Genomic DNA, 21,777 nt, shown 5'->3' on the forward strand with positions numbered 1-21,777 from the left:
GTTTGCCATCTCTGCTAACAACTAGCACAAAATATTGCAATGCTAATACATAGCTGCCTTTTGTGAACCACACAAATCAGCTAGGCTCAGTCAGTGCTACGGCTAAGCTACGGAGCCCGGGCAACCCTTCCGAACGCGGGAGCCCCACTGCTGTACTCGGCCATGACCAATAAAGCTCTCGTTTCGCTGAGAAAAGTGTTCACAACTGAACGGTACCACACACTGATAAAACATCTTGCAAAGACCTTACAGTTATATTTTGGTTAACTTTCACCATGCACTGACCTGAAAATATGTACACATGAAGGAGACAATAGACCCTTTCCCACCGCAGGAACCTTTGGGGGAACCTTTCACTTTACCCTGGTAAAGTGGTTCCGCCTTTTGTTTCCACCACCCCAAAATATTTACCGGGGTAACAAATTGGCCAAGGGCCATTTTCGGCGCTGATATCGACCAGGGCCCTAAATGGCCCCAGCAGGAACTCTTTGCCGGGGGTGGGCTGCGCTGACGAACGCCGATTTGTCGGTCGAACTTGGGGGTGTGTTGTTCACGATGCTATTAGCCTTTAGCTACCGGTAACTGCTAACTCATGTGCAGTCGCTGTGCTCGCTTGTCCAATACTTTAAAAAATTAAGGAAAAGTGAATGATCTAGACGGATGAATATGTGCAGGCTCTTCTGAGCATTTTCAGGTGCTAATTTTCACGTCTAGTTTGCGTTTTAGGCAATGCAGGAAGACCTCCATGCAAACCAATAGATGGCAACACCGCGCAACTATATTACACCTCCAGAGTTCCCTACGCTACAAAATTCAGGAAGGCACATTTTTTACATGTTAATGTGTTCAAAAGCGGATACAATGTCGTACAAAATTAACTAAAATTACAAATTATTAACTAAAAATAATGTGGTTACATTTTAAGTGTACCACATGGACAAACATGCAAAGAAATGAGGAATTGGCATTGATGAGGGCTATGCCATCTTTTTACCTGCTCTTTCACCAGTCACATTTCTGTTTCCGGCGCCGCGCAAGTGGCAGCCCGCTACAGCAGCTCCGGCTCACCGGTGAGCCTTTTCGTGTGTTTTTGTACCTTACTATTACTCTACCTCATATATTTTTCACATAGTTGATAGTCGTAAACTTGCGTAGCAATGGACACCCAAACTGTGATATTCTTGCTGCTGGTGGCTATTTTTTGCGCGATCGACTTGGCTCGGAGCCGCGCCCCCTTTGTTTACCGCCGGAATCAGCACCGGCTCCCGGGGCGAGACCCGATATCCCCCGTGAGCTGAGGAGGAAGAGACGGTGATCTCGTGCGGGGGTTAAACGCCGGGAAAGGAGGAGACGATACCATCCCGTCCTCCCATCTGTTATCATGGGGAATGTTAGATCCCTCCCCAACAACATGGACGAGCTAGCGGCGCTTACCCAGCATGAGAGGGACTTCCGGGAGGCTAGCCTGATGCTATTCACGGAGTCGTGGCTAACAGCGCTAACGCCGAACATGGTCGTAGAATTGGACGGCTTCCAAATCATACGCGCGGACAGGACGCTGGACGGACAGGACGTAAGAGGAAAGTAGGAGGGCTGGCTGTGTTTGTGAACGATAGATGGTGTAATCCTGGGCACATCACGATTAAGGAGCAGCTTTGCAGCAGTGATATTGAGCTGCTAGCTGTTGGCATGTGGCCATTCTACATCCCGCGAGAGTTTGGTCATGTGATCGCGGTGACCGTCTACATCCCCCCCGCTGCCAACGGCGACACAGCCTGTGATGTCTTGACTGCAGCCGTGAGCAGGCTACAAACACAGCACCCAATTGCCCTGCTACTCATCTCTGGTGACTTAAATCATGCCTCCACTTCCTCCTCTCTGCCTTCATTCACACAGTATGTCACCTGCCACACCAGAGACAATAAAACACTTGACCTTTTCTATGCCAACACCAAGGAGGCATACACATCACTGCCCCTCCCCCCGCTAGGGCAAAGCTGATTACAACTTGGTGGCTCTCCAGCCTGTGTACAAACCTCTGGTCCGCAGGCAGCCAGCTGTGACCCGCACAGTTCAGAGATAATCTGGAAAGGCCGAGCAGGCCTTAAAGGACTGCTTCAGCACAACTGTGTGGGAAGTATTCAGCGATGCTCACGGGGAAGACATTAGTAGTCTATCGGACGCTGTTACAGACTATATAAATTTCTGCATGGAGAACACCATACCCACTAGGACAGTAAGGTGTTTCTCCAACAACAAACCCTGGATCACACCAGACATAAAAGCTCTCCTGAAGGAGAAGAAGAGGGCTTTTGCGTCAGGCAACAAAGTGGAGCGGAAGGTTGTGCAGCGCCAGCTGAGGAGGAGGATCAGAGAGGGGAAAAAGTCCTACAGGAAGAGGATGGAGGAGCAGCTGCTGCAGAATAATGCCAGGGGAGTCTGGAGGGGCTTGAAGACCATCTCAGGCCACGGACAACCCAAAACCCGGACTGGGGGGGACCTGCAGTGGGCAAATGAGCTGAACCTCTTTTTCAATAGGTTCGATCAGATGCCTGCCCCCACTCAGTCTCTCCTGCTGCAGCCTCCACCTACTCCTCCTGCTGGGTGTGTTACCCCCTCCCCTCTTTTCTCCACAGTCTCCAGTTCCCAGCTACACCAGACAGCCACCACTCCCTCCTGCCCAGCCTTGGCCTTCACAACATCTCAGGTGAAGAACCAGCTGAAGAAGATGAAGGCGAGGAAGGCAGTGGGTCCAGATGGCATCAGCCCCCAGCTCCTCAAATCCTGCGCAGACTAGCTGTGTGGAATTGCCCCGCACATGTTCAACCTGAGTCTGAAGCTGGGCAGAGTCCCCCAGCTGTGGAAAACCTCCTGCCTGGTTCCGGTGCCAAAGACCCCCCACCCGAAGGAGCTCAACATCTTCAGACCAGTGGCGCTGACGTCTCTACACCTCCAACTTCAACTACAGCACCCTTCCCTGTCACCTGCAGATGTTCTCTGACGACTCTGCGATTGTCAGCCTCATCACAGGCAGAGATGATCGGAAGTACAGAGAACTTACTCAGGGTTTTGTGGACTGGTGCCAGCAGAACCACCTCCTGATCAATGCGGGGAAATCCAAAGAAATGGTGGTGGATTTCTGTAGGCACCATCACTCTGCACCTGCACCAATGAATATCCGGGGAACAGATGTTGAGAGTGTCTCAACTTACAAGTACCTGGGTGTTCATCTGAACAATAAACTGGACTGGAGCGACAACACAGACGCCCTCTATAGGAAGAGTCAGAGCAGACTCTTCCTACTCAGGACTCAGGACTGAGGTCTTTTGGGGTTCAGGGGACACTCCTCAGGAACTTTTATGACTCGGTGGTTGCACCGGTCATTTTCCAGGGAGTGGTCACCTGGGCAGGCGGCGTCTCGGCCCGGGACAAGAAGCGGCTGGACAAACTGGTCAGGAGGGCCGGCTCTGGCCTGGGCTGCTCCCTGGACTCTGTTGACTCAGTGGGGGACAGGAGGATGATGGCCAAGCTGTCATCAATGCTGGACAACTCGGCCCACCCCCTCCTGGGCACCCTAACAGCACTCCACAGCTCCTTCAGTGACATATTGTTACACCCTCGCTGTGCAAAGGAGAGATTCCGCCGCTCCTTCTTGCCTGCTGCTGTCAGACTCTTTAACAAGAACATTGTGTAGTCGCTACAAACTGGCGGACATTAGTGCAATTGTGCAGTCCTGCACCTGAGCTAATATCATGCAATACTCAACATTTGTTAGTCTAATTTTATTTTTATCCAATGCTGTTCCTTACATTTCACTGCAGCACTGCAGATACTGTCACTTACTTAGAGTATTTTTCCTCTGTACTATGTACAGGCTAAAATGAGTGTTCCTTCATACTTTTTATGTAGATGTATGTTGGTGTGTATGTATATGTGTATATACACATAGTTACTGCGTATATTTACATAGGTTTGATCCTGAATGTTTGCCGTTAATGTTATACATTAATGGCTACATTATGCCGCCCTCCCTGTGTGACCTATATCTTTGCTGCTGTAACACTGAAAATTTCCCCGCTGTGGGAACAATAAAGGCCTTCTTATTCTTATTCTTATACCCACATGTATCTACACACTGTACAACTATAACATTTTATAAACTCAAATACATTTATGATTCCTTGATGAAAGCAGCTGAACAGCCATATCAATGAAATAGATCATCTACTAGCAACAGTTTTAATGTAGATGACAGTTTACACATTTTTAATACAACTCAATTACATTTAGTGAGCTCTGGCACGCTCCAACTGCCTGCTGGCCTGCCACTACCAGGCGCTGACCTCTGGGGACAAGTGCAACATGAGGGCTTTGCATTGCAGAAAGATTTTGCAGCCATTCCTGAAAAATATAATAAAAGCAGATATTACTGTCATGTACTCACTGTTGTATTGTGTATATATTTTTTCGTATTTCTGCTTTTTCACCTTGTATTGTATATCGAAGTGGACAGTATTTAGCGATTAACTTAACTATTTCTACACTGCAGGTAAACACAGACATAAACCTCCTACTGACCTGAACTTTTGAAACGTGACAAAAGACACATTTTGATTCAGTGTGTATCAACAGCATTTTAAATATTAGAAAGAAAGAGCATGAAATAAATTAAAGTGCTTTTATTGTTTGATTCAAGATTCAAAAAGATATGGCAAAAATTAGAAATAGAATAATTATTAACTGATAACAGAAAGCCTAGTTCCCTCTCTGCAAAGATTGTACCCCAGACATGTACCTGTTTTTCCACTGGTCCTGATGCGGCACAGTGCTGGCTTCATATATGAATTTGTAAACTTTAAATCTGACTTCTTTCTTCTCGGTTGGCGCTAGTTGCAGGGAGGAAATGAAGCTTATGACAAAAATCTTAGCCTGGCTGGCAGCAGTGGAGTCACACTGTTTAAAAAAAGAAATCAATAAATAAAAGAACCTTCCTTTCCATCTCAGGGTCTGCAGCTCATGATTTCCGCATTCCTTTATCTGTATTAGATGCAAACAAGCATAGTTGTGACATAAACTTATCCAACTGTTTTTTATTTGTTAAATCACAGCACAGATTAAAAAAAAAAAAAAAAAAAAGTATAATCCTGGTGAAAAGTGTGACCGGTTGGGGAAGCTAGACCAACCGCTGTGAACCCGTTTGCCCCAAGGGATGACACGCGTCGATGAAATACAGAGGGTTGTTCCACACGTCTTGTCACTGGAACCCAGGCCCAGGCCATCATTGGTCTGGGTATAGCGGTCACTTCCCCCTGCACTCTCTAGTCTTCCTCCGGATAGTTGGGGCATGGGTGAAGCAGGTTGCAATGCAGCATACGGTCTGGGCCCGGCCTTCCTTCGGGTCTCACCGTAGACCGGCATGTCTGTCTTCGAACGGCTCACCACCACATATGGCGTAGACTCCCAGCGGTCGCCGAGTTTCCCCTGTCGTCGGTTGTCGAGGACCAACACCCGCTCCCCAGGCAGTAGCGGTGCATCTCGCGGGGCCCGGTCGTACTGGTGCTTGTTCCGTGCTGCCGCTGCCACCAGGTGGTCAGAGACCTTGCTATATATTGCATATTCAAGCCTTTCGTGATGTTGACTCAACCATTCGGTCATGCTCGAGACCCCATCAGAGTCAACAGGAAGGCGCACATGATGTCCGAACATCAGGTAGGTGTGGGCGTAGCCTTTGTAACTTTGGACATTGTTATTGTATGCCTGCATCACAGAGGGGAGTACTACACCCACCTTTGTTGTTGTTCCGCTTCCAGGGTACCCAAAAGGCTCAACATTGTCTGGTTAAACCTTTCACACAACCCATTCCCCTCGGGGTGGTAAGGTGTGCGTCTTCTTGCAGCCATACAATTGACACAGTTCTCCAATCACAGTTGACTCGAAGTTTGCCCCTTGGTCCCTTGTGGCCAATAAAAATAAGGCCTCATGAGGGACAGTGTCCGTTCTTGGCCTTAGTGGCCCAGTTGGGAGTGGTAGGCATCCAGGAGCGGCTGCACCTGAGTCTGGGGAAGCACTATTGGGAGACCATTTCATTTGTCAGCTGGTCTTGGACTAACCGACATAATACACCTTCCTTCAAACTCAAGTGCTCCCACTGTCCAAGTAGCCGCTTGACGATCTGGGTCATTCCCTTCCTCTCAGGTGCAGTTGGCAACACTCCTTGCTCAAAGTACCGACGGACTGCCATCAGGTCCTCGTCTTCCTCGTGGCGTTCTCTCCAATGGTTGGATGGAGTCCCAGCCTCCACTATCCCGACCAGAAGCCCATCCTCCCCCGATGGTGGGGCATCAGTGAGGGGTTCGCCACCTGCAGAAGGGAGTCTGGAGAGCACATCTATATTAGTATACTGTCTGCCTGGACAGTACTGGATTTGATATTCAAAATTCGCCAATTGGGCTACCCACCGCTGCTCGACCGCCCCCAGATTAGCGGTGCGCAGGTGGACCAGCGTGTTGTTGTCAGTCACAACAGTGACTTTTGCCCCCCAGAGGTAATCTTTGAAATTTTCAGCTAGTGCTCATTTCATAGCCAAGAGCTCAAGTTTGAAAGAGCTGTAGTTTGAATCATTCTGGCCCGCCGGGTGAAGGCTCCGACTGGCGTATGCAATGACTCTCTCTGCCCCACCCTGTTGCTGTGCCAGAACTGCTCCCAACCCACAGTTGCTTGCATCAGTGTAAACAATGAAGGGCTTTACGAAGTCTGCATAGGCTAAAATGGGTGCCTGGAGTAGCGCTTCTTTGAGTCTTTGAAAGGCTGTATTACACTCGGGGCTCCACTCTATCGTGGGAGACCGTCGCCCCCTGGGGTGTCCAGTGCCCACCAATAGCTCATTGAGTGGTTTGGCGATCTTAGAGCTGGGCTGATAGCGGCAGGCTACCCAGGCGGTGTCTGTTTGTTCTTGGTGGGCCAAGCTGGTCTGGATACGGCGGCAGTAAGCAATGACTGGTTCCCACTCCCTGTCTTCTGGGGTTCTGGTGCAAATGCTTGTCATGCTGTCTCCCTGAAACAGATCCTCCCAACATGCAGCAAGGACATTCATTCCTAACAGGGCCCGATGAGCCCCCAAACAGTTATCTTTAACAATGACAATCCCCTTATCTGGCACCTGGACTCCACGCACCTGGAGATCAGCCACTAGATAACCCACATATGGTATATCTAGCCCATTAGCTCCCCGTAGAGTCAGCCAAGGAGTCTGGCACCCATGCATCTGCGGTTGGCCAAAGAGTTCAGACTTTCAGCAAACAGAGTAACTTGTGAACCAGTGTCTACCAGGCACTGAACCGGTTGGTTGTTAACTAATTTAGACTACGGTGCATTGTCCAACTAAGGCATTTCATGTGTGGGAGGAGGAACTTGTGAAGGCTATACCGGACACTCTCCTCACAGTGACCGGGCACTCTGAAAATCCACCTGGGAAGTCGGGCGGGCAGGACAGTGAAGGCTGATGTGTCCAGCGACTCCACTTCCGATACAGATGGGCTGTCCTTGGCTATCCCACTGCAATCTAGAGTTGTGTGGTCTGCTGGATGGGGTTCTTGTTCTCCGTGTACATCAGAGAAGGACCTGTCCCAGGTTAAATCTGTCGGTCGGCTGTTACGAAGCTCCGCAAGCAGACTCTTGGACGACTCACTCATGTGAGCTTTTAGATAATTTCTTCCTTTAACTCTTGCTTCCAATCAACTACTGTACCTGGATTTGGAGCCATGGAACTCGCCACTAGACAGTCCACAGTCTGGTCCATGGTTTCCACCTGGTCCATCTATTGTGCCAGAGGCTCCTTACGGACATCCTCGAACGTATGCGCTGGAATTCGCCAGAGCTGCAGCTTCAGGGCTTGACGAATGAGTCCCTCTCTCAGGCCCAGGAGGAACTGGTCACGCACCAGGGCATCACCCTCACCCAAGCCAGCATCAGTTCAGTTTTTCAGTCTAGAAAAGAGTTCTCTAATCTGCAATGAGAAGGATCGTAGTGATTGTCTGCAGTTGAAAAACTGTGCTCTCAAGGTTGCTGTTGGTGTGTTGTCCCTGTACAGCCCTTTGAGGATATGGAAAATCTTCTCAGGTGTGTTGCGATCACCTTCAGCAACTGCCAACACTTCCCTCTTGGCTTCACCGTCCAGCGAGCCCAGTACAAACTGAACTTGTATCAGGTGACAAAAGCAAGTGCATAAAGTGTACTCATATCATGAATACATATCAGAGGTAGGCATTCCATCAGTACGGACGGAGGGTCCATCACTCTGTCACTGACAGAGGCCTGTTTTGTGGATGTTTGACGAATAATGGACACTTAATTTTTTTTTTTTATAAAACGATGGACTAAGCACTGATGGATGTGGGTTTCCGGGTCAATTATAGATGGTAACCTCAGTCTGTGACTGCCGGATGCCCGTTTTGCTGACGACTGACCATTCCCACCAGAACCCACCTGTCTCGTGTATTTGTTCGCGGGGCTAAACACAATCAGGGTTTCTTCTATTGACTATATATACAGTACGGTGTATACAGTAGGTGGCGGTATTCGCTAAAGAGTTTTAATCCACCAATGAACCAAGAAGCAGAAGGCAACGAGCATTTATAGCAGGTTTTTTCCTGTCTCAGATTGAGGCAGAGGTGGTACCATCCTGACCATATGCCATGACGTGCATGTATTCTGTAAATTCAACGTACTCGCTTTCTTTTACAGGGAGCATACTTTAAGTTAATAGTTCTAATTAAAATGGCTATTATCACGTTAAAGCATTCCTTTATTAACACTAGAGCCATTTTTAAAGTGCTATTGCAAAGAGCCACAATATGCATATGGGCACACATAAAATAGACCGTCATATGAGCTCACAAGATATGCTAGTTTTGCTGTGTATTTGTGCTGGTGTTGTTGTTTTGTTTTTGTTATTTTTTTGGGGGGGGGTTGCCATGATATTCAACAAAAACTGTGTTAAAACGTCCTGCGTTGAACTTCATATTGTAGCGTCTTCCCTGAATACGCCGCTGCGGTGCAGCTATCACAGCGAAGACAGGGGTCCTTCACATCCCACCTATGCTGACCGCAGTAAAATTCCTGTCGAAGTCGGCGGAGCGTCTTTCCGACCAGGAAGTGACCTAATCCTGGGCCTCCATGCATTGCCCTAAGCACCCTCTCACAAAGGAGTTTCAGCCCCACCACTTGCCACCATGTTTCCCCAGTGGCCTGTTTCTTCCATCCTCTTTGTCGCACTCCATCTAGCAGCCGCAGGGTGTCAAACATCGACCAGAGTCCCTTTGTGTCACGAGAGCACATGCCGAATTCCTGCCATGAAGATCTGCGTTGTACGGTCACCCAAGCACGCACCAGACCAATGTCAGCGGGCCTTCCTGCTGCACATTTCACGTCTGGCTGCTGCTCCTCATCCTCTCATGTCTCCCTCTTCTCACAATAGTGGCAGCAATCGGTAATGCAGGGTCTGCGGGAAAGCCCATGTTGAGTGTCGGGTCTCTGAACCACAGTGAAGTCATAAGCCTGCAGTTCTTCAATCCAGCGTGCCAGCTGGCCCTCCGGCTCCTTGAATTTCATCAACCACTGCAAGGCCTAGTCATCACCTGGCCCCCAAGGTAGTATTTGAAGTGCCGGATGGCGGTGACCACAGTGAGTAACTCCCGCCTGCAGACGAATATCCTGCTGTGATATGTCACCACCCTCTCCCCTCCAGGTGTCACCTGTGAAAGTACCACCCCTGACGCAACACTGCTGGCATTAGTGTCGGGAACAAAGGACAGGGATATGTCAGGTGGAGCCAGAATTGCGGCCTCAGTGAGTGCTCGCTGTAATGAGGTGAATGCTGACTGGCACTCCTCCACACAAAGTCCTCCCCCTTCTGCAGCAGTCGGAACAAGAGTGCACCAATGCACAAAAACCCTTTCACAAAACGCTGGTAATATGAAGACAGTCCGACAAAGCTCTTCAGTTCCCATACTGATCTGGGAGTTGGCCAGTCTTTGACAGCCTGAACTTTATCATCCAATGTGCTGATACCACCTCGCCCCAGTCGATGACCCAGGAACCAGCTGAATCAGCTCCTCTGCGCAGGTAGGTGTAGCCGTGTCCAACACGGTCCCGCTTGGAGCCCTCATTCTCGGAGAATCATTCACCATAGCCACTAGGGGTGAAACACACAGCATCTCCCTCTCTAATGCGTGGTCCACAGCTTCCAGAAGGGACTTGGGGTGAGCCAGCAGTGTCTGTACATGCAGTTCGCCCAATTGAAGTGCCTGGAGGAAATGGTCACGCTTCAATTCACCTTGAATGGTTACAGGCATATGGGCATTGGTGTGGTAAACCAGCCCTTTAACGTCATTGCAAAGGTCCCTCATAGTCTTCCCTACACACCTTTGTTGGCTGCACAACTCAGAGCGGAGCAGACTGGTCATAATGCAAAGTCCAAAGCGCCTCTTAAGCACGCCCACTAGAGCATCATAGTCACTCCACCATATTAGCCCTAGCCTCCACCTTATTGGCACATGTGTCACGCCCCTCTTTGAAACGGCCAGCCAGGCCAAAGCCTCCTCAGCAGCCATCTTAGAAGTCATATCTCTCACTCCCTCTCTGTGCAGAGGTTACCCCCAAGTCAGAGCAGAGGTGGCAAACTGACCCAGGTCCTCAGCTTTCTACATCATTATCTTTGGATGGACAATTGGTAGCATAGCTCCAGAGTCGTTCACTGGGGTCAGGACGGTAGCTAGGTGAAACTTTGAACGTTAGCTCCACTCGTCTTGTTTTTTTATTTTATTTTTTTACGTTCTGACACCAGTGTAGCGTCTTCCATGAACACGCTGTTAGATGTAGTTTAGTTATCCCACTTTTTTATTAGTCCAACCGGCTACTGTGGGCCGCAGCTGACGCCAATACAGTACAACAACCGTTCCGTCCAAAATTACAACAGCTCTCCCTCTTCTTCGCCCTCCACTCCTCTCGCACATCCCTCCCATCCAGCGAGCCATGCGATCCATTAATTTACCTCGGAAACAACACAACTCAGCAAAACACAAATTCGACCACAACACAGAGTACCCAATTTGTTACACTATTTTTGTTATGCTCAGATTTGTTTTCCCTCCCATTTTGAAAGAGAACTTGGTAGGCAACACTACTCAACGTTTTTTCCCCAAATCTCATTTGCGTAAAAGTGCATCGTGAGATGCACGTACAGTAGCTGGTACCTTGCTTTCTGAACATAATCTGTTCAAATACCGCGTTCGGACGAGCCTTTATCAGACACGCAACAACGTTCCCATATTTGGAAGTGGTGGCCAGCCAGGAGGTAAAAAATGAGACTTTTCCTACTGATTTACAAATGTACCTTTCATTGTAACAAAAAACACCCATTTTTTGCTCATTTTGAATAGGCAAATCTAGAGGAGACAAGATGTATCTTTAAGTGTTAATAGAGTAAATGCCCTTTATTTATCAAAGCTTCCTCCATTGTCCCCATGCCTTGACTTGTAAATAAGTCAGCCAAAATAGCAGCAAATGCCTCTCAATTTTGAATGTAGGAAAACCCCTGTATAGACAACAGTAGGAGTGCCAGCTACTTGGAATTTATTTTAAGATTGGCGAAAATTCGGAGCAGGATTCTAGTTGAGGTAAGACATTTTAAACTTTAAATTAAATTTTTGGGGCATTTTAGGCTGCACGCTGCAGGCAGCCACCAGCGTGCGCCACCAGCGCTGTATAAGTATATGTGAATTATCTGTGAGTGTATGTGTTCAAAGCTCTATGTATGATGTGGATACACTAATATATAGTGCACTGCATTTACCATTTTAATCACCTTGGATTATCGATCTGGTGGACTATGACATGTTTTTTTTGAGGGGGCGCGGGTCGGGGGACGGATTGATGATAGATGGACTGCAGCACTAGTGAAATTTACTGACAGAAGTGCAGTTAAAATACCACGATGGGCTGACCGATTGACGATTACAGTTCGGTTTAGCTTAAAAAAATGACGGACTGACGATGCCTGACGGACAAAATTTTGTAAATTGCCCACCTCTGGATATAATGACATCCAAATGTTCTCCTGGTGGCCTTGGGCTATTATGAGCAGTACAAGCAGCTTCTCCTGACTCAGGTCACCTCTCATTTGATTGAGGCATCCATCCATCCATTATCTATACCACTCTCTCCTCACGAGGCTCGCGGGGGTGCTGGAGCCTATCCCAGCTGTCTTCGGGCAGCAGGCGGGGGACACCCCGAATTGGTTGCCAGCCAATTGCAGGGCACACAGAGACAAACAAACATACACACTCACAATCACACTGTGTGGTAATTTAGAGTGATCAATCAACCTACCATGCATGTTTTTGGAATGTGGTAGGAAAGCGGAGTTCCCAGAGAAAACTCACGCAGACACGGGGAGAACATGGAAATTCTACATAGGAAGGCCAGGGCTGGATTTAAACCCACGACCTCTGCACTGTGAGGCGGACGTGCTAACCAGTCGACCACAGTGCCATCCTGATGATCGAGGCATTTGATCTGTAAATGCTGACAAGTTATTACATACCTGTCAATCAAACTTAATTCATAGCACTTGTCATACATAAAATTCAACACAAAGTACATTAAAAAATGAAAAGTATTTCAAATATTGGTGGGGACAGAGCAATACCTCTTGAAGCAGTCTATATCAGTATCAGATCGTATGCCGCGACCTATGGTGGCCAGAGGAATGGGGCGCGCAGCAAAAATGTCCCTGTAAGAAACTTAAATGTTATTATTTATTGTATTTAATTTTCATATTGCACTTATATATTGTTCATGTTTTGGAACTGTTATGTTAATGGCGGTTAAAAGCTAAATAAAATAAAATGAAACATATGAGTGTTTTTATCTACAAATCTAAGGGGTCGAGAAAAGACAGGACTGTAAAATGCGTCCAGATTTTATGTGACCCTTCTGCCTAGCCACTCTTTATTTTCTTCCTCCTTCATTGGCATAGATTTTGCATGGAGAGTGTACCTTGCCTACTGCCCGGAGACAACTGGGATCGGCTCAAGCACGCCCGCAACCCTCGTGAGGATAAGCGGCATGCATAATGGAGTGATGGATGGATGGGTGCCCTGTCAAAAAGATGTCCTGGAGGCCTTTTCATTTGTCTCCCATTCCCTCAGAACAGAAGAAGAAAAAAAAAAACACTAGTCACATCAGACAATCAGTGTGTTGGTATCACCTGTGATCGGTGAATGTGCGCTGTGCACTGTCAAACTAGGTTTCCCGTAAATTACAACCAACAGCTGTAATTAAATAACGTACTGTTACTGTATATATACTCACCAGATACAGCCACTGCTACAGTGACCATTAGCGATGCCTGGTCCTTCTAGCATCTCATTATGAGTAGCAGGGCATATCGAAAAGCTCAGGGTGCCCGCAGATGATCAGCTTGTTGTCAATTGCTGAATAGGACATGATGGATTGTGATTGGCAACACTTATACTTCGTCTTCACAATGACAGACGGATATGAATGCAGAAGCTGCAACAATTTGCTTGTTGAGCTCCGGTTCCATCCTTCCCTCACTTGCGAACAAGACCCCCAAATACTTGAACTTCTCCACTAAGGGCAGCGTCTTCTCGTGCTTGTAATGAGATATATTGCACGTCTGCTTATACAAAGTCCATTATATTTTCAACCTGTGTGTTTACATTTCACATTGACATGACCGTAATTCATAATTAATTGTGAATTTACACATCCAATTTGACCTGTGTGTATCAATCAGACTTGAGCAAGCAAAAAATAGACTCTAATAGTCCTTTATGCAAGATGGTTATCCTTGTTTTATTGAAACTACAGTAAATACAGGTCATCCGATTTATTCCCATGTTGTGTGTTGTCAAGTAAAACAAGACAAAGTTGAGTTCACAGCAGGCAAATGGTAAACAAATGAAGAAGCAATAGAATATTTCTCTTTTCATTGGGCTATTCAAACTAATCTGGTCAAACAGTGATGAACATTAAAATGTCAAATTTGTCATTAAGCGCACAACTGCACAGACGTGACATTAACTCAATATCTGATGCTAGTGTATTGGTACTATAATGGGAGAGACAATGATGCAGCGTCCTAATATCAATATTTGGTCCCGTAAATTGTTTCTAAGTTGCTGTTCACGTGTTGAGGACAATTGGTTAGCAACAACTCCATCAACGTTCAGAGATTGCAGCTTCGAATCCGAGCTCCGGCCTTCCTGTGTGGAATTTGCTCCAGCTACTGCGGTTTCTTCTCACATTCTAAAAACATGCACAGTAGGTTAATTGAACACTCAAAATTGTCCATAGGTGTGAACATAAGTGTGTCCGGTTGTTCATACATGCGCCCTGTGATTGTGTGGTGACCAGTTCAGGTTTACGCTGCATCTCATCCAAAGTCGGCTAGGATAGGCTCCAGCACAGCTGCGACCCTTGTAAGGATAAGCAGTACAGAGAATATGAATGGATAGATGTTGTTCACTTCAACACACATGCTGAAATGCAATCAAAAAAAAAATTCAAATGCTTTCTTAGCGCAGTTTCCCATGGGGTCTAACAGATTTAACTTTTTTAATTACTCTACAAAAAGTAGGCTTTCATCATGAGTGCAGTCTGGAAATTTTCGGTTTGGTGTTGTTTCCCAGATGTCTCAAGAATGTACCCAAGGAGGTTCAAGTAGCAGCTGTGCTTCAGTTTTCTAAATAAAATAAAAGTGCCTGTATACAGACTGTCTTTAATTTGAAAGAACCCCTTTGTAGTTAATACAGCGTAGCAAGAACAACATCTGATTTGGGGTCTCACACACTAGGATATGTATCTCAAATTAATGAGAACATAGAATAATGATATTCCATTGGCAATTAATCATTGATTTTATCCACTTTTTAATGGCTGGCATCTTATCTATTGAAATTCAAATGCAGCTTTTCTTTTATAGAGCATGTTACTACCACACCAGGTAGAAATGCTCAAATTAAAAGATGGATAGAAGCGATTGTTCCCAGGAGTGTACTCGACGACTGAGTCATCCTTTGATATAAAATTATATTATGCATGACCTCTCGTCTAAATCTGGCCCATTCTCAGAAAGGCACTCTGTAAGTAAAGAAAGTAGCTGCTTTATTATGTTTATGTGTCTTTAATCTATTTAACGTACTTGTCAATCAATTGTACTTATTCTAACCCAAAATTATTACTGGTACTGTATATGTTGTTTGTCCATAAAAAGCTGACATTCGTTGCACATGCCCATATTAACCTTGATCGGAAGGTTGAAAAAAAAAAAATCCTTACGTACCATGTCCATCTGTGGCGTTGCCTGGTGGACAACAAATTTGTCATGCTGCTTTGATGACTTCTGCTATAGACTTAGGCAAGCGTCATTACCTCGACCAATAAGATAAGCGGATTCTGTATCCTGATATGCACGAATGTTACCGTAAAGTGTCATATAGAGGGAACTGTTGTTCATTAATGCAAACGACATTTGACAGATTTTTTTTTTTCCCTGACGATATTATGGGACAAAGTCCCTTTACAACTCAGTACAGGGACGCGTGCTGACATACCTAAATACGAGGCGATTCCGTTTTTCAAGGGACGGTTGGCAACCCTAGTATATACTGTATCAGAGATAATGCACATTTTATGATGAATAACGGGCGCTCAATTTTTAGTAAAATGCCCAGCTCTGGTTAAAGGCAGCGCTACCAACCGCTTTGTGGACTAAATTGAGGCAGACTTGTGAATAACACCACCTCTATAAGGTATAACCGGTGCTAGCTAAAGGTTTGCTTGAAGAACATAAATGGTATGGCTTTCCTCTTGAGATTGACCTGGCCTTGCATAGACATTATGAAAGATGTTATGCTTCCAAACTTGTGGAAACAGTCTGGAGGAGTCCCTTTCCTATTTTGCCATGGCTTTTGCCTCAGTGGACAAAAAAAGGCCCACTCATGCTTGGGTGAGTTTGCTCTTTTTGGTTGAATGAACAAAAGAAAACAAAAAAAACTTTTGTAAACACAGGCAATCTTTAAGAAAGGCTTTCCAGTGAAAACTATCATGGCTGCAAAGAGACCTCTTCTGTATATTGCCTCTGATTTCCATTGGAAGCCCATAAAATCTCCTGTAGACACACAAGGATCACTAAAAATATATTACAATGTATATTTCTGATTCCTTGGCATTCTCTTGCGCGTCAAACTCCTGGCCACATCCATTTGTTATGCAATGGACCTTTTGCACGGTAACATACCAGGCATTTCTAGTGGAAATGTAAGATGGCATAACAGTTTCCGCTGTCAATATCTTACAAGCGAAGCTACTAGATTGACTTCAGACTGAAAAATAGCCTCTGTCACCAAATGTGTGACTATGAGTCGTGCGTGTTGTATATCCCATAGAGCGGCAGTACTTTTCAAAGGTCAAAATGACATGGATTGTTTTCATTCTCAGTGGTGAGCAGATAGTTTATCCAGCCAACACTGCAGTGTGATGCTATATTCAGCGTCAATTGGCTTTCAAGTTTTCTCATCTGTGATGTGGTCGCTGTGCTTTTATATACCTGCAGAAAAATGACATGCCACTATCAGTGAAAGTGCTGTGTGTACAGAGTCCATTACATGTGACCCGTGGAAACAATTGGATAATTGTGTCAATGCGGGCTGATTGAGCAACAAAAGGCAGTCTCTGACATTTTCACAACACCTCATTTATAACTGTTACAAACTGACCTATCTTAAGCTAGTGGTGCTAGCATCCAGAATGTCATTAATTTCCCACACATTATATACTTAAGTGCCAAATTCATTGCTGTCTACACTGGCTACACAAAATGACACATTAAAGTGGTATTGATAAACAGCCAAACGTGATTATAGTAAGTACGGCAAGCGTGCTGGCAAACACCTCTTCCGATTCCCTAACATTTCGCAATAAGTTTTTAATGGTGCAATCTGATTCACAAATGGCACACGTGCTACAAAACAGCTGCCTTATTGAATAGATGACCTGCAATCATTCAGTAACATGCGGTTCGGACGCTGTATCTTTGGTCCCACGTGTTTGTTTCTTGTTTAAAGAAACCAGGAACAGCAACATCTAACAACGCTTAGCATTGTGGTCTCTCACCCTAAGCCTACCAGGTAATGTACAAACACCAATTTCAATGAAGTTGGGACATTGTGTAAAACTCAAGAAATACACTAAACTGTACTTTAATACACTACAAAGACAAGATATTTATGGTCCAACGGATTAAAAAAAAAAGAAAAAAGTTCAACAATTATTCACGCCTTTAGAATCTAATGCCTGCAACATTTTCCCAAAAATCTGCAACAGGGTCATGTTTACCACTGTGTTACATCACCTTTCATTCTAACTACACGCGATAAGCATTTGGGAACTGACGACGCGTGCTCATATGCATGCACACATGCAGAATGTGGCTTGGCGTTGTCGTGGTGAAATAAGCAGGGAAGTCCCTGAAAAGGATTTTTCTTGTTATGGCAGCATATGTTGCTCCCAAACCCGTAAGGCAGCATTAACGGTGCCTTCACAGATGTGCACGTTAAGCATGCCATGGGCACTACCTAACACCCACCGCCATATCATCACAGAGGCTGGCTTTTGAACTTGATGCTGTTGACGGTCCGGATGTTCCATTTCCTCTTTGGCCCGGAGGGCACGTTGAACTATTTGGAAATGTGGACTCGTCAGACTACAGAGCACTCAGTCCACCTCTGATGAGGTGATGCTATAGTGGTACACTTGCCTGAAATGTATGCAGGGAGCGTGGGATCGGTTCCCGCTCAATGACGGTGTGTGTGACTGGCTGGCGACCAGTTCAAGGTGTTATCCGCCTTTTGCCCAAAGTCAGCTAGGATAGACTCCAGCACCCCCGCGACCCTGTACAGTATAAGCAGTGTTGAAAATGAGCATTTTCCGAGCCGCTTATCGTCACAAGGGTCGCGGACGTGCTGGAGACTATCCCGGACATCTTTGGGTAGTAGGTGGGGTACACCCCGAACTGGTTGCCAGCCAATCGCGGAGCACACATAGAGAAACAACCATGCACTCTCACAATCACACCTAGGGACAATTCAGAGTGTTCCATTAACCTACCATGGATGTTTTTGGAAACTGGAGTTCCCGGAAAAAATCCACACAGGCACGGGGAGAATATGCAAACTCCACACAGGAAAGCCGGGGCCGGATTCAAACCCATGACCTCTGCACTGTGAGGCGGATGTGCTAATCAGTCAACCACTGTGGTGCCCTTATGTGTGTGTGTGTGTGTATATGCATGCATATTTTGCTGTTGTCAGGCCAAAACCTTGTACCTCCAAAATAGTCCCTTTTCAGGAGACCCCAAAAATGGCAAGTTTGTTCAACCATCAGCATTGCATTGTGAAAGAGACCATTTCTAACACTTTAGATCGGTCAATAATGTGTAAAAATGACACCACACGTGCAGACTGACCAATAGTCTAGATTTTTTTTTAAATATGAAATTCACCATTAGACGTTATGTAGTACATTTTGAAAATAGCTTACCTCATACAACTAAGCATGCTTGAAGTGACCTGCAATCTATCTATCTATCTATCTATCTATCTATCTATCTATCTATCTATCTATCTATCCATCCATCCATCCATAGCACATCAAACAAATATTTAGCATTTCTGCCTAACAGTTCTGAAGTTTTGGCTCAGAATTCAGGGTGCGCTGTCTTCCTCCCTCATTCCAAAACCAAGAATATTATGAAGTATTCCACTGACCTAAAAGACCAGACAAATATATACTGTAATAATATAGAATTTATTTTGTCTTCCTTAGTACTGGTACATTTGGAATTGGAGTCATCCCTAAAGCAATTAAATGTAATCAAGTTACTGTACTTTTCTTTAATATTATGTTACTTGGATTACCATACTAACTACATTTTTAACAGGTAAGTAGGTAAGTGTGCCAAAGGGGAAGAATTAAGCTGCTGCTTACATAATTACCTGTTAGGTGCTGAACCTGGTGTTTTCTTTATGCACAACCGCACTCTATCTTTACCACTAGTGGTCACTACCCAGCCAGGAAATCCTTTAATCTATTACCTAACGTGATCAGAACGTGACATATGGTGTTTGTCCGTCACCCAGGGACCTCTGTCATTCAGGCTGTCTCACTCTTTCAACTTTATCTGAAATCTGCTCTATGGCCATACAGAGTAAATGACTTAGTGCTACTCAAGAACAGATCAGCATACCTACAGGTCACGGTGTTAATAAGTGGACCAGAGTGTCACACCGAAGCTGACAAATGACAGGTGCAAGTGAGGAGGTACTGTATCTGTCTTGGAAATGTAGCCAAGTGGAGATGTTCTCTGTACCTGTGTAACCCAATAGGTCTGCCCCCCTTTCATCTGCAACCACCAGCTGCTCCACTGCACTGAGGCCTCAGACAAAGGTAAGCGTGTTTCTCTGTATTCCCTCAAGATCTCAACTTTGAAAATGTACATGTATAATAATCAGGATGAAAGTAATGAGCAACACAGGCAAATGTATTATTCAGCCGCTCCACTGTGCCAAGAGCCTGGCACTCAGCCAGCACGGATGGAGGAGCGGCGGGCCAGATAGAGCTCATTGCCAATTTCGTAATGCCTGGCGCTGGTGCATTGTTCAAGATAACTGTTAAAATGATTCATTTTCAAGCCAATAATCTGCAGGGCATTATAAGACCTCCACAAAGGCTCTGTGTAGTTTCCAAATGGCTGCTAAATATGTTTTCACCTTGAAACAGAAGCTGAACTTCAAACCAGGAGTAATAATCACAAATGTGATTTAATTAATGACACTAATAACAATCCTGCACCAACGGAAAGATCAGCAAAGCACTAAGGTAGGGGGTTGACCTTGAGGATACACTGACAGAATCTACAATTACCATACTGGAACACGGGAGTTTTGCTTCATGGAGTATGGCTTCTGCAAGAATTGAGTTGAGAACAATTGGAGGGGAAAAAAAAGACACTTTGTCAATAGTTCAATTCAGTCATTGATTATTACAGCAGACCAAGATGAATTGAATGTCTGTCAGAAACGAAGCAAACATTTACTTACCCAGGGATGGGCAACACAGGGATAGGGCGGGCTATCTCCCCGTCATAAAGCTGTGTAGCCCAGTTAAACCCCTCCAGCATTTTAATTGATATTGTATAATATATTTACAAACTATTTTCTTAGCCCCCCCTATATATCAGTCAAGCCCCCGTTTAGCCCCGGGAGGGAAAGAAAATCCCGGAACTGTCTCTGTACTTAGCTACAACTAAACAATAATGATTTTAGCATTTTTCCTTTTAGCTACTAATGTAGTTTTCATTTTTCCCGTAAATAGCACGCATTGTCTCTTATGAACACTTCTATCTTTATGTTGATCATGCAATTTCTTAATCTTGTTTCATAAACACATACATTTGTTATTTTTAAAATTCAATCAACTTATTCAGTCTTTTGTCATTAAACGTACGGTATGTTTGTCTCGGTGTGTTCCAAGAATGACTTTGTAATGTATATACAGGTGAACACAGAGTGAAAGTGAAACTGTATATGCCATTATGTCAATCAGTCAAATTAAAAGACCGCAATAAAAGCAAGATAAAGGACAGTGGTCCAAATGTGGCTTGGATTGGAATGTGCTCTCCATTGTCTCATGTCTCCTGACCTTTATCCATATAGAGAGCAGCTTCACTATGTTTAGTCCAACTCTGATAAGAGCCATTAATCCTGAACCGGTCGACCTGTCTGCAAGGTTCATACCAGGATAGGAGGAATGTTAAGCATGTTGGACACACTCAGTGTTCAGTAAACATTTCCAGTGTGGACCTGAGAGGCCCGAGGTAGCAAACAATTGGAAATGAAGTTCTATGCGGTGCTTTTCTTCTTTTTTTTTTTTTTTGTCTTTAATTTAGCAAACCTGTTCAGACCTGGCAGCAGCGTTGTGGCTCAAAATGCTTTTAACAGAGCAACACAGTGATCCAGTCAGATGGAGGCGAACTTATTTTTCTGGATGGTTTGACATAAGCCCTCTTATCCCTGTATTTGTTTCTGAAAAAGAATGAGAAGATCAAAGGAAACCCACAGTTTGAAGACTAGAACACATTTTAGTTGGAATTTTTACTCTGAAAAAATATAAGGCATATTACTAGACCGTTTAGGTCACAGCAGAATGTCTTGATAAAGGCGCAAAATGAAGAACCACCCTGTTAATAATTTAGAATGTTGCAGGGATCTTGGTGTGGCAATTTTAGCCTATGACAGCATGGAATGTAATTTCAACTAAGGTTTTACATTCTATTTAGTTACAATATTACTCTAGGTTTTTATAAAGTACAGTATTATTGAGTGCTATTTTACCTTTTCAAAAAATAAACACAAAAATTGTTGTTTTGGCGGGAGGCTGCAGTGGATGACTGGCTTTTCTATTCATTTCAATCAGCAAGGATGATTGGAGATACTCAGAGTGTTTTCGGTTTTACGTGGTCACAGAACAAATAAAACTCATATCACAAGGCACCACTTGAACTTGAATAAAACAGAGGGGGATTTGCTTAATTGTATCTGTCATTTCCTATTTTTGTTTGCCTCCAAACATCATGTCCATCACTTCAGTCATGCCTTCTTTTAATATTTCTGCATCTGAGAATGGCTATCTGAT

At 45.1% G+C, this 21,777-nt stretch overlaps 1 protein-coding gene across 4 annotated transcripts in view; it reads left to right on the forward strand.

The window, feature by feature from the left end:
- Positions 1–21,777, forward strand: part of LOC147152102 (insulin-like) — a 70,037-nt gene that overhangs the window by 45,950 nt on the left and 2,310 nt on the right. The window contains exons 1-2 of one of the 4 annotated variants that reach the window (XM_086023744.1): positions 18,291–19,404; positions 19,500–19,530. The exons of 2 other annotated variants lie outside the window; for them this stretch is intronic. In XM_086023744.1, the coding sequence (XP_085879870.1) occupies positions 19,384–19,404; positions 19,500–19,530 (52 nt within the window). In that variant the 5' untranslated portion in view covers positions 18,291–19,383. Of the gene's footprint in view, positions 1–18,290; positions 19,405–19,469; positions 19,531–21,777 lie in introns of those variants that run through there. One more of the 4 variants, XM_086023745.1, reaches the window with a different exon arrangement.

This window comes from Filicampus tigris, chromosome 2 (assembly GCF_054856515.1).
Source record: "Filicampus tigris isolate MCC_2025a chromosome 2, RoL_Ftig_1.0, whole genome shotgun sequence".
Lineage (NCBI taxonomy): Eukaryota > Metazoa > Chordata > Actinopteri > Syngnathiformes > Syngnathidae > Filicampus > Filicampus tigris.